The sequence below is a fragment of the Marmota flaviventris genome, chromosome 11, assembly GCF_047511675.1.
Source record: "Marmota flaviventris isolate mMarFla1 chromosome 11, mMarFla1.hap1, whole genome shotgun sequence".
In the NCBI taxonomy this organism is placed as follows: Eukaryota; Metazoa; Chordata; class Mammalia; order Rodentia; family Sciuridae; genus Marmota; species Marmota flaviventris.
In genome coordinates, this window is record NC_092508.1 from 55,196,646 (window position 1) to 55,215,164 (window position 18,519).

Sequence of the window (18,519 nt, forward strand, 5' to 3'; positions counted from 1 at the left end):
AAGATCATAGAAGACATCAGTCTTTTATTGGCAGGGAAAGTTGGAGGACCAGGGCAAAGGATACAGCCAAGTTTAAATGCCTACATATACTCAGTAATATTTGGTTCTTCGTGTGGGGGGTGGAGAAAGCAGGTGGAAATGCTTGGATATATATTTCATCCTAGGAATTACCAATTAACATTCACAGCACTTCTTTCTTTAGTCAAAAAAAGCACTGGAAACCGCCAGACTCCCGAAGGTGGCAGGACTCTTGTTTTGAAGAAGTGGACATTCAGGAAGGCATGAAAACAATCGACTCTAATTATCCAGAATTCCAGCTTTTCCATCCATTCCTATCATTAAAAAAAAGTGAAGGGGCTGGAGTTGTGGCTTAGTGGTAGAGCACTTGCCTCACAGGTGTGAGGCACTGGGTTCAATCCTAGCACCACATAAAAATAAAGGCATTGAGTCCACACACAACTAAAAAAGAAAGAAAGAAAGTAACAAAAAAACATGAAACTGAAACTACACAAATGGTATACAACACAGTGTGCATGTCTCAAACACTGGAAGGACATTGGGTCCTAAATATTCCTCCATTTCTCCAGATACCCAGGTGACAACGGAGAAAATAACCCTCAATTTAACACCAAGGGGATGTGTAAGCACACAATACATTTTGTGAGCTCTTTTCCTGTTAAGAAACCAAATCAATACAAGCACAGGAGGAAAGACAGTTCAGCATAGCCCCCAAAAATTGTATTTGAGGAAGAAACTACCCTTCCCAGAATGCAGCGCGGCACGCCTCAAGATGCCGCGCGACTAAAGCTGTGCATGACGGGAAGTGGAGTTTCGGCAGCGGAACGGCCGGAAGAACTTCCTGTCAGTTGCCGGATCCTGCTACTCCTCAGTACGGAGCCATCCAAGGCTAAAACAGAAATTAAGTGACTCTGGTCAGGGCTTCCTTTTTATTGTTAACGGGCCGGGATAGATTTCCTAACAGACTTCCGCTTCCGGCGAACTTGTTGCCTAGGAAACCAGCAAGCACCTCAATCCAGGCAGTTATGGCGGGGCTGAGCAGCACGCAGATCCCCGACGGGGAGTTCACCGCCGTCGTGTACCGGCTCATCCGCGACTCCCGCTACGCCGAGGCGGTGCAGCTGCTGGGCGCAGAGCTGCAGCGGAGCCCCAGGAGCCGCGCCGGCCTGTCGCTGCTGGGCTACTGCTACTACCGCCTGCAGGAGTTCGCGCTGGCCGCTGAGTGCTATGAGCAGCTGGGCCAGCTGCACCCAGAACTCGAGCAGTACCGCCTGTATCAGGCCCAGGCTCTGTACAAGGCCGGCCTTTATCCAGAGGCCACGCGGGTAGCCTTCCTCCTCTTGGACAATCCCGCCTACCACAGTCGGGTCCTCCGCCTGCAAGCCGCTATCAAGTACAGTGAGGGTGACCTGCCAGGGGCCAGGAGCCTGGTGGAGCAGCTACTGAGTGGGGAAGGGGGAGAAGAGAGTGGAAGTGAGAATGAACCTGATGGTCAGGTCAACCTGGGTTGTTTGCTGTACAAGGAGGGACACTATGAAGCTGCCTGTGCCAAGTTCTTTGCGGCCCTGCAGGCTTCAGGCTACCAGCCTGACCTTTCCTACAACCTGGCACTGGCCCATTATAGTAACAGGCACTATGCCTCGGCTCTGAAGCATATTGCCGACATTATTGAGCATGGTATCCGTCAGCACCCAGAGCTTGGTGTGGGTATGACCACGGAGGGCATTGATATTCGCAGTGTTGGCAACACTTTAGTCCTCCACCAGACTGCTCTGGTGGAAGCCTTCAACCTCAAAGCAGCCATAGAATACCAGCTGAGAAACTATGAGATAGCCCAAGAAACCCTCACTGATATGCCACCTAGGGCAGAGGAAGAATTGGACCCTGTGACCCTGCACAACCAGGCACTCATGAATATGGATGCCAAACCTACAGAAGGGTTTGAGAAGCTACAGTTTCTACTCCAGCAGAACCCCTTTCCCCCAGAGACTTTTGGCAATCTTTTGTTGCTCTACTGTAAATATGAGTATTTTGACCTGGCAGCAGATGTCCTAGCAGAAAATGCCCATTTGACTTATAAATTCCTCACACCATATCTCTATGACTTCTTGGATGCCCTGATCACTTGCCAGACAGCTCCTGAAGAAGCTTTCATTAAGCTTGATGGCCTAGCAGGGATGCTGACTGAGCAGCTTCGAAGACTCACCAAACAAGTACAGGAAGCAAGACACAATAGAGATGAAGAAGCTGTCAAAAAGGCAGTAAATGAATATGATGACACTCTTGAGAAATATATTCCTGTATTGATGGCCCAGGCAAAGATCTACTGGAATCTTGAAAATTATTCGATGGTAGAGAAGATTTTCCGCAAATCTGTGGAATTCTGTAATGACCATGATGTGTGGAAGTTGAATGTGGCCCATGTTCTGTTCATGCAGGAGAACAAATACAAAGAAGCCATTGGTTTCTATGAACCCATCGTCAAGAAGCACTATGATAACATCCTGAATGTCAGTGCTATTGTATTAGCTAACCTCTGTGTTTCCTATATTATGACAAGTCAAAATGAAGAAGCAGAGGAGCTGATGAGGAAGATTGAAAAGGAGGAAGAGCAGCTGTCCTATGATGACCCAGACAGGAAAATCTACCATCTCTGCATTGTGAATTTGGTGATAGGAACACTTTATTGTGCCAAAGGAAATTATGACTTTGGTATCTCTCGAGTTATCAAAAGCTTGGAACCTTACAATAAAAAGCTAGGAACTGATACCTGGTATTATGCCAAAAGATGCTTCCTGTCCTTATTAGAAAACATGTCAAAGCACATGATAGTGCTTCGAGACAATGTTATTCAAGAATGTGTGCAGTTTTTAGAACACTGTGAACTTTATGGCAAAAACATACCTGCTGTTATAGAACAACCTCTTGAAGAAGAAAGAATGCATATTGGGAAGAACACAGTCACATATGAATCTAGACAGTTAAAAGCTTTGATATATGAGATTATAGGATGGAATCTATAGATAATGAATTTTATCATAAAGGCTATTATTTTTATCTCACATTCTGTTTTATCCCTGGTTTTTGGCATCTTTACACTTGCTATATGTTGAACATTGTACACGTTAAGACAACAAGATTCAGCTTTTGTGAAACTTCACATAATATTATTTAATAAAACCTTTTCAAACCTAGAAGGATTTATGAAAAAAATCAAAGCTGAATGTGGGGGGCATTTACATCTAATAATGTTTGTAATATCTGTGTTCTCTCTGTATCTTTCACTTTTTTTTTCTACTTATTATATCTTCACAGAGTCTTGTATGACATCACTTCCTCATCCAGGGACTAAGCAGTATTAAGTCCAGAACTGAGTTAATATATAGTTTATCTGGGATTTAAGTCATTTCATGGTTGTGCGTTGTACTCCTTATTCCAGAATTATATTAAGGTGTATAACACAGGTTTTGCATAACCTAAGATATTTCAGCAGTTTTCTGATACAGAGGTAATGTTTTGTCCAACAACAACAAAAAATTTTGCTAATGTTTTTTCTTAGAATGTACAGAATTCAGTGGGAAATCTTGTGCCCTAAAAAAATTATGATGCTATGATACGGAGATAATAAAAAATTCACGAAAAAAATTGTTTTCTTTTACTCAATTTCTTCATAACTTTAATAAATTAATGTAAGATGTAATCTTACTATTCACAAATTACTTTTAGTAGCAATTCATAATAGAAGTAGTAGTATTTCTCAATTCCTCCATATTTGTTGCATATTAAGAAATGTTAATGCCAGGCATGTTGGTATACACCTGTGATCCCAGCAGCTCAGGAGGGTGAGACATCAACAGAAGATTGAGGCAAGCCTCAGCTACTTACCCTAAACAATTTAGCAAAACCTGATCTTAAAATATTAAAAGGGATGGGGATGTAGTTCAGTAGTTAAGTTCCCCAGGTTAAATCCTTAGTGCCAAAAAATAAAGTCCACTTTTTTAAAAAAAAGAAATATTAGTGCCCAGGTTTCTCTCCTGTAGCTTCTTGGAAAAGGAAAAATATTCCGTACTATTACTATAACCTCATCAAATTACTCTCCTACTCATACCACAGATAAAATGGTCCATCAACTGATTTTGAAAACATGTACTACCATTTTGTTCACTGGATTTCATATCCACAAACTTGACAATTGTTTATTCAGGTTCTCAGTGTGATAAAGTATTCATTCTTTTAAGGTTTTTCATTTTTTACAAACCACAAGAGCTTCACTATTTTGTTCAACCCTATGTCCGTTGCTCTTCATAATTGTGAATGCCACTGTATCTGGCATAGACAAGATCAAAAGTATTAAACTGAGTCATGAAATTGCTGGTCTTCAAAGTTTTTGGTCTACAAAATCAGCAATTTCTCATAGTTTACCCATACAGTCTTTTTTGTTAGTTTTTTTCTGAAAACAAATATAAGTAGAAAATACTTATAATAAGTAGAAAACAAACAAAAAACCTAACTATTGCTAAATAATGATGCTTTTTACCTTCCAGAAGGAACCACTTAGCAATTTGGTTACCCAGAAGAAGAATGCCTCCTATAGATCCTCTATGACTACTTTAGATGTCCAAATTACATCTGTAGACAATTTGGCTTTGACAACTATTGCATATTTTGTAATTTATATCATTTTTAAACTGTACTAAGCTGTTCCCATTTCCACAGGCGATGTGATGATTCCATACTTAAAAGAAACACTGACGGGACTTTGTTACATGCTCGAGGAAATTTTAACAGGCCAAAGTGTAAGAAAACTGCAACTTTGCAGTTTCAAGCCCTTTCACCTACCAAAAATTAACTTCCGGAGCACATACAGAAAAAGAGTTTCACATACTTCCGGTTCCGGTGGTCTGGTTGCCTAGGAAACCAGCAAGCACCGCAATCCTGGCAGTTATGGCTGGGCTGAGCAGCACGCAGATCCCCGACGGGGAGTTCACCGCCGTCGTGTACCGGCTCATCCGCGACTCCCGCTATGCCGAGGCGGTGCAGCTGCTGGGCGCAGAGCTGCAGCGGAGCCCCAGGAGCCGCGCCAGCCTGTCGCTGCTGGGCTACTGCTACTACCGCCTGCAGGAGTTCGCGCTGGCCGCTGAGTGCTATGAGCAGCTGGGCCAGCTGCACCCAGAACTCGAGCAGTACCGCCTGTATCAGGCCCAGGCTCTGTACAAGGCCGGCCTTTATCCAGAGGCCACGCGGGTAGCCTTCCTCCTCTTGGACAATCCCGCCTACCACAGCCAGGTCCTCCGCCTGCAAGCTGCTATCAAGTACAGTGAGGGTGACCTGCCAGGGGCCAGGAGCCTGGTGGAGCAGCTGCTGAGTGAGGAAGGGGGAGAAGAGAGTGGAAGTGAGAATGAGCCTGATGGTCAGGTCAACCTGGGTTGTTTGCTGTACAAGGAGGGACACTATGAAGCTGCCTGTGCCAAGTTCTTTGCGGCCCTGCAGGCTTCAGGCTACCAGCCTGACCTTTCCTACAACCTGGCACTGGCCCATTATAGTAACAGGCACTATGCCCCGGCTCTGAAGCATATTGCCGACATTATTGCCCGTGGTATCCGTCAGCACCCAGAGCTTGGTGTGGGCATGACCACGGAGGGCATTGATATTCGCAGTGTTGGCAACACTTTAGTCCTCCACCAGACTGCTCTGGTGGAAGCCTTCAACCTCAAAGCAGCCATAGAATACCAGCTGAGAAACTATGAGGCAGCCCAGGAAGCTCTCACTGACATGCCACCTAGGGCAGAGGAAGAATTGGACCCTGTGACCCTGCACAACCAGGCACTCATGCATATGGATGCCAAACCTACAGAAGGGTTTGAGAAGCTACAGTTTCTACTCCAACAGAACCCCTTTCCCCCAGAGACTTTTGGCAATCTTTTGTTGCTCTACTGTAAATATGAGTATTTTGACCTGGCAGCAGATGTCCTAGCAGAAAATGCCCACTTGACTTATAGATTCCTCACACCCTATCTCTATGACTTCTTAGATGCCCTGATTACTTGCCAGACAGCTCCTGAAGAAGCTTTCATTAAGCTTGATGGCCTAGCAGGGATGCTGACTGAGCAGCTTCGAAGACTCACCAAACAAGTACAGGAAGCAAGACACAATAGAGAGGATGAAGTTGTCATAAAGGCGGTGAATGAATATGATGACACTCTTGAGAAATATATTCCTGTATTGATGGCCCAGGCAAAGATCTACTGGAATCTTGAAAATTATTCGATGGTAGAGAAGATTTTCCGCAAATCTGTGGAATTCTGTAATGACCATGATGTGTGGAAGTTGAATGTGGCCCATGTTCTGTTCATGCAGGAGAACAAATACAAAGAAGCCATTGGTTTCTATGAACCCATCGTCAAGAAGCACTATGATAACATCCTGAATGTCAGTGCTATTGTATTAGCTAACCTCTGTGTTTCCTATATTATGACAAGTCAAAATGAAGAAGCAGAGGAGCTGATGAGGAAGATTGAAAAGGAGGAAGAGCAGCTGTCCTATGATGACCCAGACAGGAAAATCTACCATCTCTGCATTGTGAATTTGGTGATAGGAACACTTTATTGTGCCAAAGGAAATTATGACTTTGGTATCTCTCGAGTTATCAAAAGCTTGGAACCTTACAGTAAAAAGCTAGGAACTGATACCTGGTATTATGCCAAAAGATGCTTCCTGTCCTTATTAGAAAACATGTCAAAGCACATGATAGTGCTTCGAGACAATGTTATTCAAGAATGTGTGCAGTTTTTAGAACACTGTGAACTTTATGGCAAAAACATACCTGCTGTTATAGAACAACCTCTTGAAGAAGAAAGAATGCATATTGGGAAGAACACAGTCACATATGAGTCCAGACAGTTAAAAGCTTTGATTTTTGAGATTATAGGATGGAATGTGTAGTTACAGTTACAGCTGGTTATGCTTTTCATGAAAATGGCTTTGTTATTTATATTTCACACACTTTTTTATTCATCCATTCCAGTTTCATATTGAACTTTGTACTCTCAAAATCGTAATACCAAATATTAAATTTGCATAGCTTTTCCACTTAATTAATATGGACTTGCAGTGTGAGCTTAATAATTTCTCCATAATCCTGCATCAACAGATTGCCTAAAGTAAATATTACTTCAATGAAATCTTTCTATAAGCAAGTAATCCTAAATAGCAGTTGATTTTCAGTTTTGGGCTATTGAAAAGGGTGTCGCATTAACCTATAAACTATTTTTAGTGGGTTTCTTTTGGGTCCGGTATTGACTGAAATGTAAAAGTCTATCTCACATATAGATCATTTCTCAAGTCAGCAAATAAAGACAAATTTTTCCCATCTCAGGATAATCTGTTTCTTCAATAAATCTTAACTCTTTACCTATATGCCTCCAGTTGTTTTTAGTCCTTTAACTTTTTAGGTCCTCACAAAGTCCAATTTGGACCTTGTCTAAGCCTTTTTAGAAGTAAAATTTTAAGTAATGTTCAGTGACTTAATTTTTCTTCCACAATTTTATTGGTTGGTTCTTAAATTTGATAAGCATCATTTTACTTTCTGCTGTTGGTTTTCCAAAATTGATTTTATCTCCTTGTGAATACTACCAAATATTAAGTGTGGAAGCTTTCCAATGTTTTCACTGTAGGGATAAATAACACTTGAACTAAGGATGAAAAAGGCTAAGTCATAAGGTCCAGACCTACAATAGTCTGTATGTCTAAAGAAATTAATTTACATCTTGGGGTCTTATAGTCATTTGTATTATAACTAGATGCTTTAAGCTCTTTATAATTAGTTTTGCCTATAGCATCTGATTCTGTTGAAGCCATAGAAGAAATTTTCTTTTCTTCTTTTATGATTTGTATATATTAACACATCAGTCAGGAAATGGAATATATAACTGCATTTCAAATGACTATTTTCTTGTATTTTGGTTTACAGTAATTGTTAACCCATAAGGTAAATGTTTCTTATGGTAGTGTTAAATACAATAGCATAGTGATTGCTATTAAGAAATTGGGATCTTTGCCCTATAGGAGTTTTTGATTGCAACTCCAACTACAAATTTTTAGATGGAAATCCCTATTCTGTACTATGGTTTTGTATAAATTTTAAATTTTGTAAATATTTACAAAATTATAAAACTCTTTAACCTCCTCTTTTATATGTCTTGGTTGAGGAAGGAGGAGATTTGTTTTTAATCCTTCCCTAAAATGATAAACCACCCTTCAGGAGTTTTATTGACAGGCTATTATAATGTGCAGCATTCTTGAAATAATTAGAGCCTCTCTTGCCCCTAAGGTGAAGGCCTCCAGCTGCCAGTCTGCCAGATACTTAGAAACAGAAAACAGGTGAAGTGAAGATGTAATGGTGGTTTAGCTACGTGATTTACTTTACAATCCAGCTTACGTCTCCTTCATGTCCAAATTTTAGTAGTTAATCAAATGTCTACTGTCATTAACAGAATGGAAGTAATGGATAGCAGAGTGGAAGTAACAGATGCCAGAGCTATTTCTGTAACTAGCTCACCAAATCAAATCACTGGTCTTTACGCATTTGTTTTATTTAATAAAAGAAGGATGGGTTGTGCAGACTTTCAAGAAGGAAAAAGCCACAGAGAGCAGGAGGACGACCTCCAGTACATAAAGCTTTCTCTTGGAGTATTTTCCTGCCTTCAGGAGTTTATTTAAGAGATAGTAGTGTTTACTGCTGCAGAATGTATCACAAGATAAGAAATGAAAAATCTATCTTCTTACCAACCCCCTTTCTTTCCCTTTTATTATCTTCTCTTTTTGTCAATTATAGACACTTCTCTGATAGTTGGCAGTTGAAATAACAACCGCATACAAAATATGCATACCAATCTTTAGGAATAACAGGTGAACTAGCTCTGTGATTATCAAGGTGACTTTTGAAACCCTTTAACCATGCATTTTTATAAATTGATTTAACATTTCTCAAGAAAAAGTGACTCTCAGATGGGTAAAGCCACTGAAATTTTAAGATGATTCACCAGAAGCACTGGCACTATATAATTTGTAGAACATACTGAACTTTATTTTCATATTTGCAGGAACCGCCATCTTTTTCTTTCAAACTCTTAAACTTCAATAGGAAAACAGTGACTAAAATTTTAAATATGTGCAATATTTTTACTGTTGGAAATGTTCTGTGACATTAGGAATCAAATATATTCAACTTAGAGGACTCTTGCTATTCTATATCCATAACTTTTTACATTGAGAATGTATTAGCCAAAAAGCATTTAATTTATTAGCCATAGGTATAATTCTTAATATTTTCTTGGGAAATGAGTCTTTGCAAGATGATTATACTTTAATCTGCTATTGACTCTCTTTTGTTGCTTAAGTAAATCAGCTACCTTGGATTTAGACCAAGAATGATCCAGCTCATACTGTAATTCTTCCTAACTAAAGCTTCACAGGGAACAATGATTAGAAAATAGCATTAAATGTACATTTCTGGCATGAAAGAAACCTTTGTTAGTTTAAGTAGGACTTTCCAATAATTTGATTATAAATATTGTTAGGTAAGCATGTAAAAAAGAGCCCAAGTTCTTATTCAAAAGTGAATTTTCCACATTTGTAGAATCAAACACGAAATTATTCATGACTGGATACCTTGGTTCAAAATAACAAATGACTAAAATTGTATGGGCAAATAGAACATAGTAAGGTAAGTAAGAAAGCATTGATTGCTGCTATTATTTTAAATTATTTTATTAAGAGAAGAAAATGCTTAAGATAAAGGATCCCCATGATTAAAAGTTTCATCAGCACTCTATAGGGTGCCCATAAACTTGTAAGACCCAGAAATAAGTCGTTGGCTGGTTAGTTTTTCTGATCAGAGTCTATTTTTTGAAAACATGACCTCTTCTTAGTCCTAGCTACCAAAGCCATATCCTATAGTTCATGCACTTCATATATGGAAAGGAGAAATATCTTTTGGGAATACATCAATTCCATTTTTAAGTCAGGAAATATATAATAAGAGATGGTCACATCCTAACATTGTAAAACAAAAGAAAATCTCCAGGAATTAGACTATAACAGAAACACTTTGCTGAAAAAGGTTCTTTTGCAAGGCAATACCAGATGTCATATATGCTATTTTTTGTGTGTGTTTACTATATAAGGAAAAACTATTTCATATAGTTAGCATAGCATTTTTGTTTCTAGATCTTTTATTTTTGTATCTATTCATTACCATTGAACTATTTTGACAGACATGCCAGAGAACACAGAAGATGTATACATGATATGGCCAAAATGCTGAAAATAGTTTCAGAAACTATATAGGCTATTTTCCAGATAATAAGCATAAAATTTAAAATAACATGATTGGCAAAATTATAAAATTACTCTGGAAAAATCATGTGAAAAATAAAGTGGAAAATAACCAAAGTAATCTTTTACATTTTTTATAGGTATGACCTAAATCAATTTTTATATTATAAATTGAATATTAAGATAAATATCTGGCATGTATCTACAAACAGATCCTGAACAATAAGAGTTTGAACTAGCTCATTTCTGGATTCATAAAACAGGCTCAGAGAGATAAATGTACTTACCCAAGACCACAGACCCAAACAGTGACAAAGTTAGAACCAGAATCCTGCATTCTTGCCCAATTCTCATGCTCCTTCTCATATTCCTTCCTTAGGGTTTTTTCCAAATCATCTTATCAATGCTAATAAGTTTTTCTTTTCTGAGAGCTATGACTTTCACCACTTGCATTGCTGCTGATTACTTAACTGGTGATTTAAAAAGTTTTTTAAGAATACACTTAGCATATTACTGGACTGGCCTCAATTGCACTGTAATTTCTGAAAGTGTGCTGGAGGGGTCTTGAGTGGGTGCTGCGCATTGTTTGCAACAACACAAACTTAACTGCAGTACAATATGGGTTAGGAACAAAAATTATTGAATCACCTCTTTGTTTCATCAACTCTTTTTAAAAAGTTGCATTTTAAGAGCCTTCAAGTTAGCAATTTTATTCTCTCCATTATTACCCAAAGATGTAAGAACAGCTGTCAGAGGTTTCTCTGAGCCTCAAGTGCTAAGGACTGTGAGGAGAGCCAGCTGTTGCATAAGTATTTATAGCATATTACCAGCTCCACAAAGCTTTACCTTTATTTGCAAAATCCACTTGAGCCAAGCTCTTAAATATTTAGCCTCTTCTCAGAGGTTGACTATTCATTTTAGCTTAGATTTGGGGGAGGAAAAATTAAAAGCAAGCCAAGAACAAGAGAACAGATGGAGTTCCTGTTAACGCTTTCCCCTCTTTGAACTAATAATTCTCAATCCTCACACTACTTTAGAATCAACTGGTGAACTAAAAAATAAAGAGAGATGCCTGAACCCAAACTCTTAAAGATTCTTTTTCAATTTATGGAGATGTAAGTGGACTGTCCAAAACTCCTTCACTGTCATCACTACTTGGTTTACTATGCTTTGCTAAAGGCAAAAGAAACTATATATGTGCATTGTCATAACCATTTCTACAAATGTAACAATTTGTTCTCCCAAATATGGACAACATTTATCTGGTCTCCCTACAAATAAGGATTCCTCCAAATTTGCAGTCATATGTGTGCATTTACATATGCACATACGTCTTTTAAGTTTTATTGAAAACATAGCTATATTCAATAGTTATGGTGGTTTATAATTGAATAGGCATCCTAATCTGCCCCACCTCCAGACATTTGATCTAAATTGATGATTCTCAGAATTTTTGATTGCACATAAGAAGCACCTGGGAATCTTTTAAAAATTTTTATGCCCCAGTAGAGATCGCAGAAGAATTAAAGCAGAGTTTCTGGAAGTGAAATCTAAGTATCAGTATTTTTTTTTCCAACTTTCAAATGTAGCCAAGGTTGCAAACCACTTATCATCACAATACTCTTTTGTTAATTAGGAATAATCATGTGGCCAATCCTTATCAAGAAATGAAAAGAAGTCTCCTGGAAGACTGCTGGAAAGGGTTCTTCACCTATTTAAAGAGGAGGGTGTAGGATATTAAAATCTTACTTCTTCATCCGAACATTATTGATCTGAATCTGCTACTACAATTTTATGACTATGAACCAGTTTAAGAGCAAAAGTGATTTTGAAGATACCAAAGAAATTGAAAGACAGCATACAAAATCAGCATACAAAAATCAATAGCTTTCCTATACACCAATAATGAATTTGCTAAAAAAGAAATAAAGAAAACAATTCCAGTCACAATAGGATAAATCAATTAACTAACTAATTAAAATACCTAGAACTAAATGTAACCAAGGAGGTGAAAGACCTCTACATTGAAAATTACAGAATACTAAAGAAAGAAATCAAAGAAGACTCTAGAAGATGAAAAGACCTCCCATGTTCATGGATAAAAAGAATTAATGTTGTTTAAATTACTGTAATGAATTATCAACTTGGTTGCATTCAGAAATGCTGGAGATTAAGAAGCTTCTAGGTGTGTCAATGAGGATGTGTCTAGGGATGACTGGCATGTGGGACAGGGAACTGAAGTGGAGACCCTCCCTAAGTGTAGGTGGCACCATCCAGTAGGTTGGAGGCTTGGGTGGAAGAAAAGTTGGAAGAAAAGGAAGCAGCAACACATGAAAGTTTGATTTTTCTTGAATGGGTTCATGAGTGCTGCTGCAATTGCCTGAGAATATCAGACTCTCACTGCTCCTTCACTCTTCCAAAGTGGACTCTACCATTGCTTCTCCAGAGAGTTTCCAGAAGCCTTCAGTCTCAGACTTGGGTAGCATAGTTGATCCCTCTTGTTCTAAGGCATCAGCATCTTGGACTGCGCAGCTACTGGGTCCTCCAACTCTCCAGCCTGCAGAGACCATTGTGGACTTTCCAGCTTCTGGTTGTGTAAGCCAATCTGATAAATCCCCTTTTTATAATCATACCTCCTGTTGGTTCTCTTCCTTTAGAAAACCTGTCTAATATAATTGCCATATTACCAAAAGTGATCCACAGACTCAATGCAATCCCCATCAAAATACCAATGACTTTTTTCACAAAACTACAAAAAATAGTCCTAAAATTCATTTGGAAGAATAAAAGACCCAGAATAGCAAAAGCAAATTCTAAGCCAAAGAAGTGGTTTCACAATACCCAACTTTAAATTATACATCAGAGTAAGAAAAACTGCACGGTATTAGTATAAAAACAGACACACAGATCAATGGAACAGAATAGAAAGCACAGAGACAAATCCACACAAATACAACCATCTGATCTTTGACAAATTCATCAAAAATCTATGTGGAGAAAAGATACCCTTTTTATCAAATAATGCTTGGAAAACTGGGTAAATGTGTGTAGAAAAATAAAACTAGATCTCTATTTCTCTAGGAATTAGACTAGAAACTTTGCAGCTGTTGAAGAAAATGTAGGATCAAGAGTCCAACATATAGGCACAGTCAATAACTTCCTCAATAGGACTCCTAAAACTCAGGAAATAATACCAAGAATTAATAATGGTATGACTCAAAAAGCTTATGCACAGCAAAGAAAACTACTAAAAATGTGAAGAGAACCTTCAGAATAAGAGACAATCTTCTGACACAGGATTAATATGTAGAACACGTAAAGAATTGACATAAAAACGCCAGAAAAAATAAAATTCAATCAATAAACCGGCAAATGAACTAAATAGCCACTTCCCAAAAGAAGAAATACAAATGGCCAAGAAATACATGAAAAAATATTCAACATCCCCCACTATTAGTACAACTACTATGGAAATCAGTCTGGAGGTTCTTCAAAAGACTAGGAATGGAATCACCAGCTATACAACTCCTTGGTATTTATTCTAAAAAATAAAAATCAGCACACTGTTAAAATGCAAACAGTCATGTTTATAGTAGCACAATTCACAATAGTCAAATTGTGGTTCCAGTCTAGGTATCTGTCAGTAGACGAATGGAGATAGATAGATAGACACACACACACACACACCAAGAAATTTTATTCATCATAAAGAATAACATTATGCCATTTTCTGATTAATAATTGTAATTGGAGAACATTATGGTAAGTGAAATAAGCCAAACTCAAAGACTCAAAGGTTGAATGTTTTCTGAATGTGGTAGCTAGATAGAAAAAAGGAAGAGGTGTGGGGGAATCTTATGAAAACAGAATGGAGACCACTGGAGTAGAAGAAGGGGACCAGAGGAAGAAGGAAAAAAGGAGGGAAAGGGAAGGTATGGAAGAATGAAACTGACCAAATTATACTGTTATATTATGTGCATGTCCAAATATGTAACAACATTCCTGCTATTATGTATAATTATAAATGTACCAATAAAATGGAAAAAGAAGAATCAAAACAACAAAAAAAGAAATGGATAAAACTTGAGTACTTCTCTTGTACATTGCTGGTGGGACTGCAAACTGGTGCGGCCAATCTGGAAAGCAGTATGGAGATTCCTGGGAAAGCTGGGAATGGAACCACCATTTGACCCAGCTATTGCCCTTCTTGGACTTTTCCCTGAAGACCTTAAAAGAGCGTACTACAGGGATACTGCTACATCGATGTTCATAGCAGCACAATTCACAATTGCTAGACTGTGGAACCAACCCAGATGCCCTTCAATAGATGAATGGATAAAAAAAATGTTGCATTTATACACCATGGAGTATTACGCAGCACTAAAAAATGACAAAATCATAGAATTTGCAGGGAAATGGATGGCATTAGAGCAGATTATGCTTAGTGAAGCTAGCCAATCCCTAAAAAACAAATACCAAATGTCTTCTTTGATATAATGAGAGCAACTAAGAACAGAGCAGGGAGGAAGAGCAGGAAGAAAAGATTAACATTAAACAGATACATGAGGTGGGATGGAAAGGGAGAGAAAAGGGAAATTGCATGGTAATGGAGGGAGACCCTCATTGTTATACAAAATTACATATAAGAGGTTGTGAGGGGAATGGGAAAATAAACAAGGAGAGATATGAATTACAGTGGATGGGGTAGAGAGAGAAGATGGGAGGGGAGGGAGGGGGGATGTAGAGGATAGGAAAGGTAGCAGAATACAACAGTTACTAATAGGGCATTATGTAAAAATGTGGATGTGTAACCGATGTGATTCTGCAATCTGTATTTGGGGTAAAATTGGGAGTTCATAACCAACTTGAATCTAATGTATGAAATATGATATGTCAAGAGCTTTATAATGTTTTTAACAACCAATAAAAAAAATTAAAAAAAAAACTTGAGTACTTGATGACATCTTTGAGCCACTATAATATTTATCTTGGAGCCTGACCTACCTCTGAGCCTCCTGTAGAAGGGAATTAATAAGCTATCTTATTTAAACTTGTCTGAGCCAGACTTTTCAGTTTCTAAAAACCCACAGACCATACTCACCATTGATAAAATTCTCTCTGACCGAACTCTACTCAGGATGCCCCAAATTTTTCAATTAGGTCCTGACTTTTGTTTGTCAAACATGTTTGTTTCTTCACTGTCCAATTTAAACAAGTTGGCACAGCTAGAATCCGCCTTCCTCCATACAGATCATCCTCCATTTGTAACTGGGTTCCTCCTCCTCAACCATCCCCCAGGGGATGTCTGATCACACCAGCCTGCCATGAGCAAGAATCCTGCTAAGTCAATGTAGCCAGAATTCCCTCTTACCCGTGGTGTTTCCTCTTAGTAGTTTTTCATCCACTTCGTCCCAACCCTTGGCTATAAATTTCCACTTGCCTACGCTGTATTTTGAGATGAACCAAATCTCTCTCCACAATTGCAAAATCCCATTGCAGTGGTCCCTGAATTATGGCAATAGTATCCCTATATCTTGAATAAAGAATGTCTTATCATCTTTCACAAGTGTGGAGGTGTTGAGTCTTTATGCATATTTCCAAACATATTGGAAATCCAGTCTTCCTTGAGATACAGCATCATTTCTTAGTTTCAGGAGAGTGGAACAAAATTAATTAACCTTTGTAAAGACATTATCTGAAACCTTGACTTCATTAGTATTAACTGATTCTTCTATTCTTTTGAAATCATTACAGCTACTTATGAGATTAGGGTTGCCTTTATTTTCTTGGGAGAATATTCACTTACATAGAAGTAAATTGAAAATTAAATTGACCTGCCCAAATGAATCAGCTCTAAGTTTAATGCTTTCTTACCACTTCTTAGCAAAAACACAAGACACCATTGCATATAGTTATTCATTTGGAAAACATATTCTTCAATTTTTAAATTTCCCCCACCTTCATATAAGGTTGTTTCAGTAAAATCTCAAATATAATAGAAGAATAAAAATGAAAATGAAAACCACACAGCATTTATTCATGTGTAGTAACGCTAAGTGTTAAAGCAAGGCAACCTAATCTTTTCTCCAGTGAGAGATGCTAATCTATGTACAGCCTTGGATCTTTCTAGTCATAAACCTAGTTGTAGGAAAAGCTTCATAAAAAATAAATACTTTAGTTCTTCCTGTTAATCCCTCTCAGCACTGCATTCAACTTACCAGGCCCAACTTATTCTGAATTGTTGGCTCGTATTGGTTCTCTAAAAGAAGGACGCAAGAAATTCAAATTCAAACTGGATAGCCTTTATCACGTCAGGGGATTGGGACAACTGATTTACTCTATAATCTCTTTAAACATCCACAAGGAGAGTCTCTGAGACAGAATTTATTGCCTCTTCCTGCCATCTTTGGGCCTACAAAAAACAAAAAAAAAAAACAAAGCAAAACCCTTCTATGAAATCGGAAACTCTAGTCACTGATTTCCTGGCTGATGTCATTTCCAAGAACAGTGTAGCCCCATGATAGTCACAGCAGGAATCTATCTCTCTATGGGGTTTCCATCTGCTTCCCATCAGAAAGAACCTCTTTGGGGAGTTTCAGTAAATGCAGAGCCACCCATTCCTCCCCATGCATCCCAGAGTCTTATATTAGTCTTCTTAGGATCACCTGCTGTTAGGATTAAATATGTTTAATTTTCTCCAGAATAAGACGGTGTATCAAATTACATCCCTGTAATTTAGTTTTCATCCTTGTTTGGTTGATCATAGGTTTTGTTTTGTTTTTTGTAAAAGTTTTCCATTCTGAAAATTGATTTCAGATTTCCATTCTGAGATTGCTACGTGAATATTACCAAGACAAAAATTCAGTCACTGAAGTTCTTTCCTTTGGGAGAAGAGATGTCTGTGTAACTTTTGGTACTACACTCATGATAAAACAGCTTGCACTAGAAGCAAATCCTTCTGAGCTCTCTAGGTCCAAAGTTGCTTAAAAATATAAAAATTTGGTGTCACAGGACTATTTATTTGCTTCTCATTCATGGCCAACGGAGATGGTACAATAAAGCAAAGAAAACAGATAACAACAGATAACAACTGATCAGTTTCAATACACCTAAGTGAGGATTCACAGTGGTAACAAGTGGTGACTAACTGGGAATTGAGGGTTTTTGTCCAGCAATAAAAACACAATGGCCACCTTTACTACTAAAAAATTGAAGTCTGAGTTAGTTCCACAAGAATGTTTAATAAGGGAAAAGGTTTCATGAAGATCAAACTTTCTCTCATCTCCATTCTCCCCTACAGGTGGGGCAGCTTTCATGGTGCCAGAACAAAAACAGACTCCCCATTATATTTCTCAAGGAATAATGGATTAAACATGTTTTTTTACGAATTGGACTTCTTGTGCTCATGTGCCATTTCCTCAGAGAAGGCTGACTGTAAGGATGAAATAGAAATGATAATACTTTTCAATATTCCTCAAGCCCCAAGTCCTAGAAAAAGACAGGAACACAACGGTCTTTTTGTTTATCCTGTCAAATGCCAGCTGACTTGAATGTGGTTTCCCAGAGTTAAATATGAAAGGAAGCATGGTCCTCAGAGGGCAACGGAGAAGGAAAGTTCTCCTCAGCACTTGGGAGGAGGCGGGAGGAATGTGGAATGAAGACGAATATAAAATAATGGAAAGGGGGCAAGGGGAGACTCCAGGAAAGTTGATAAAAATACAGAGGAAAGACAAGATGGAGGCAGCTGGCTTTTACAGGAACAGGAGAATTATGACTCTTCTACATACATGATTTAAACATGAGGTGCGTTACTCAGTGTCTTCTTTTTATTTTTTTAAAATACATGACCGCAGAATGCATTACAATTCTTATTACACATATAGAGCACAATTTTTTGTATCTTTGCATATAAAGTAAGTTTTCTAAAGCATGTTTCACATATGAGAGAACTAAAGAGAATGGACTTAATTGGCAGTCAGGTGAACTTTTCAACAGCCACATGCTTACTGTATTGTGTCTATGTGCATATTCATTCACCAACACACTTCCATGACATTTTTGGTTTGATGTGATATATCTATATCTATCTATCTATATCTGTATCTATATCAATATCTATATATCACATACATATGTGATCATGTTTATGTATTACCACAAGCTTCA

General features: G+C 38.2%; 2 protein-coding genes across 2 annotated transcripts; both read left to right on the forward strand.

Moving 5' to 3' along the window:
* The first annotated feature begins 856 nt into the window (after nt 1-856).
* Nucleotides 857-3,633, forward strand: LOC114084150 (intraflagellar transport protein 70A). Its single transcript, XM_027925323.2, has one exon. It carries the CDS (start codon nt 1,044-1,046, stop codon nt 3,039-3,041), a length of 1,998 nt encoding a protein of 665 aa, XP_027781124.2. The 5' UTR covers nt 857-1,043; the 3' UTR covers nt 3,042-3,633.
* Nucleotides 3,634-4,962: 1,329 nt separating this feature from the next.
* LOC139707709 (intraflagellar transport protein 70B-like) lies at nt 4,963-6,960 on the forward strand. Its single transcript, XM_071619376.1, has one exon. It carries the CDS (start codon nt 4,963-4,965, stop codon nt 6,958-6,960), a length of 1,998 nt encoding a protein of 665 aa, XP_071475477.1.
* Nucleotides 6,961-18,519: the final 11,559 nt, after the last annotated feature.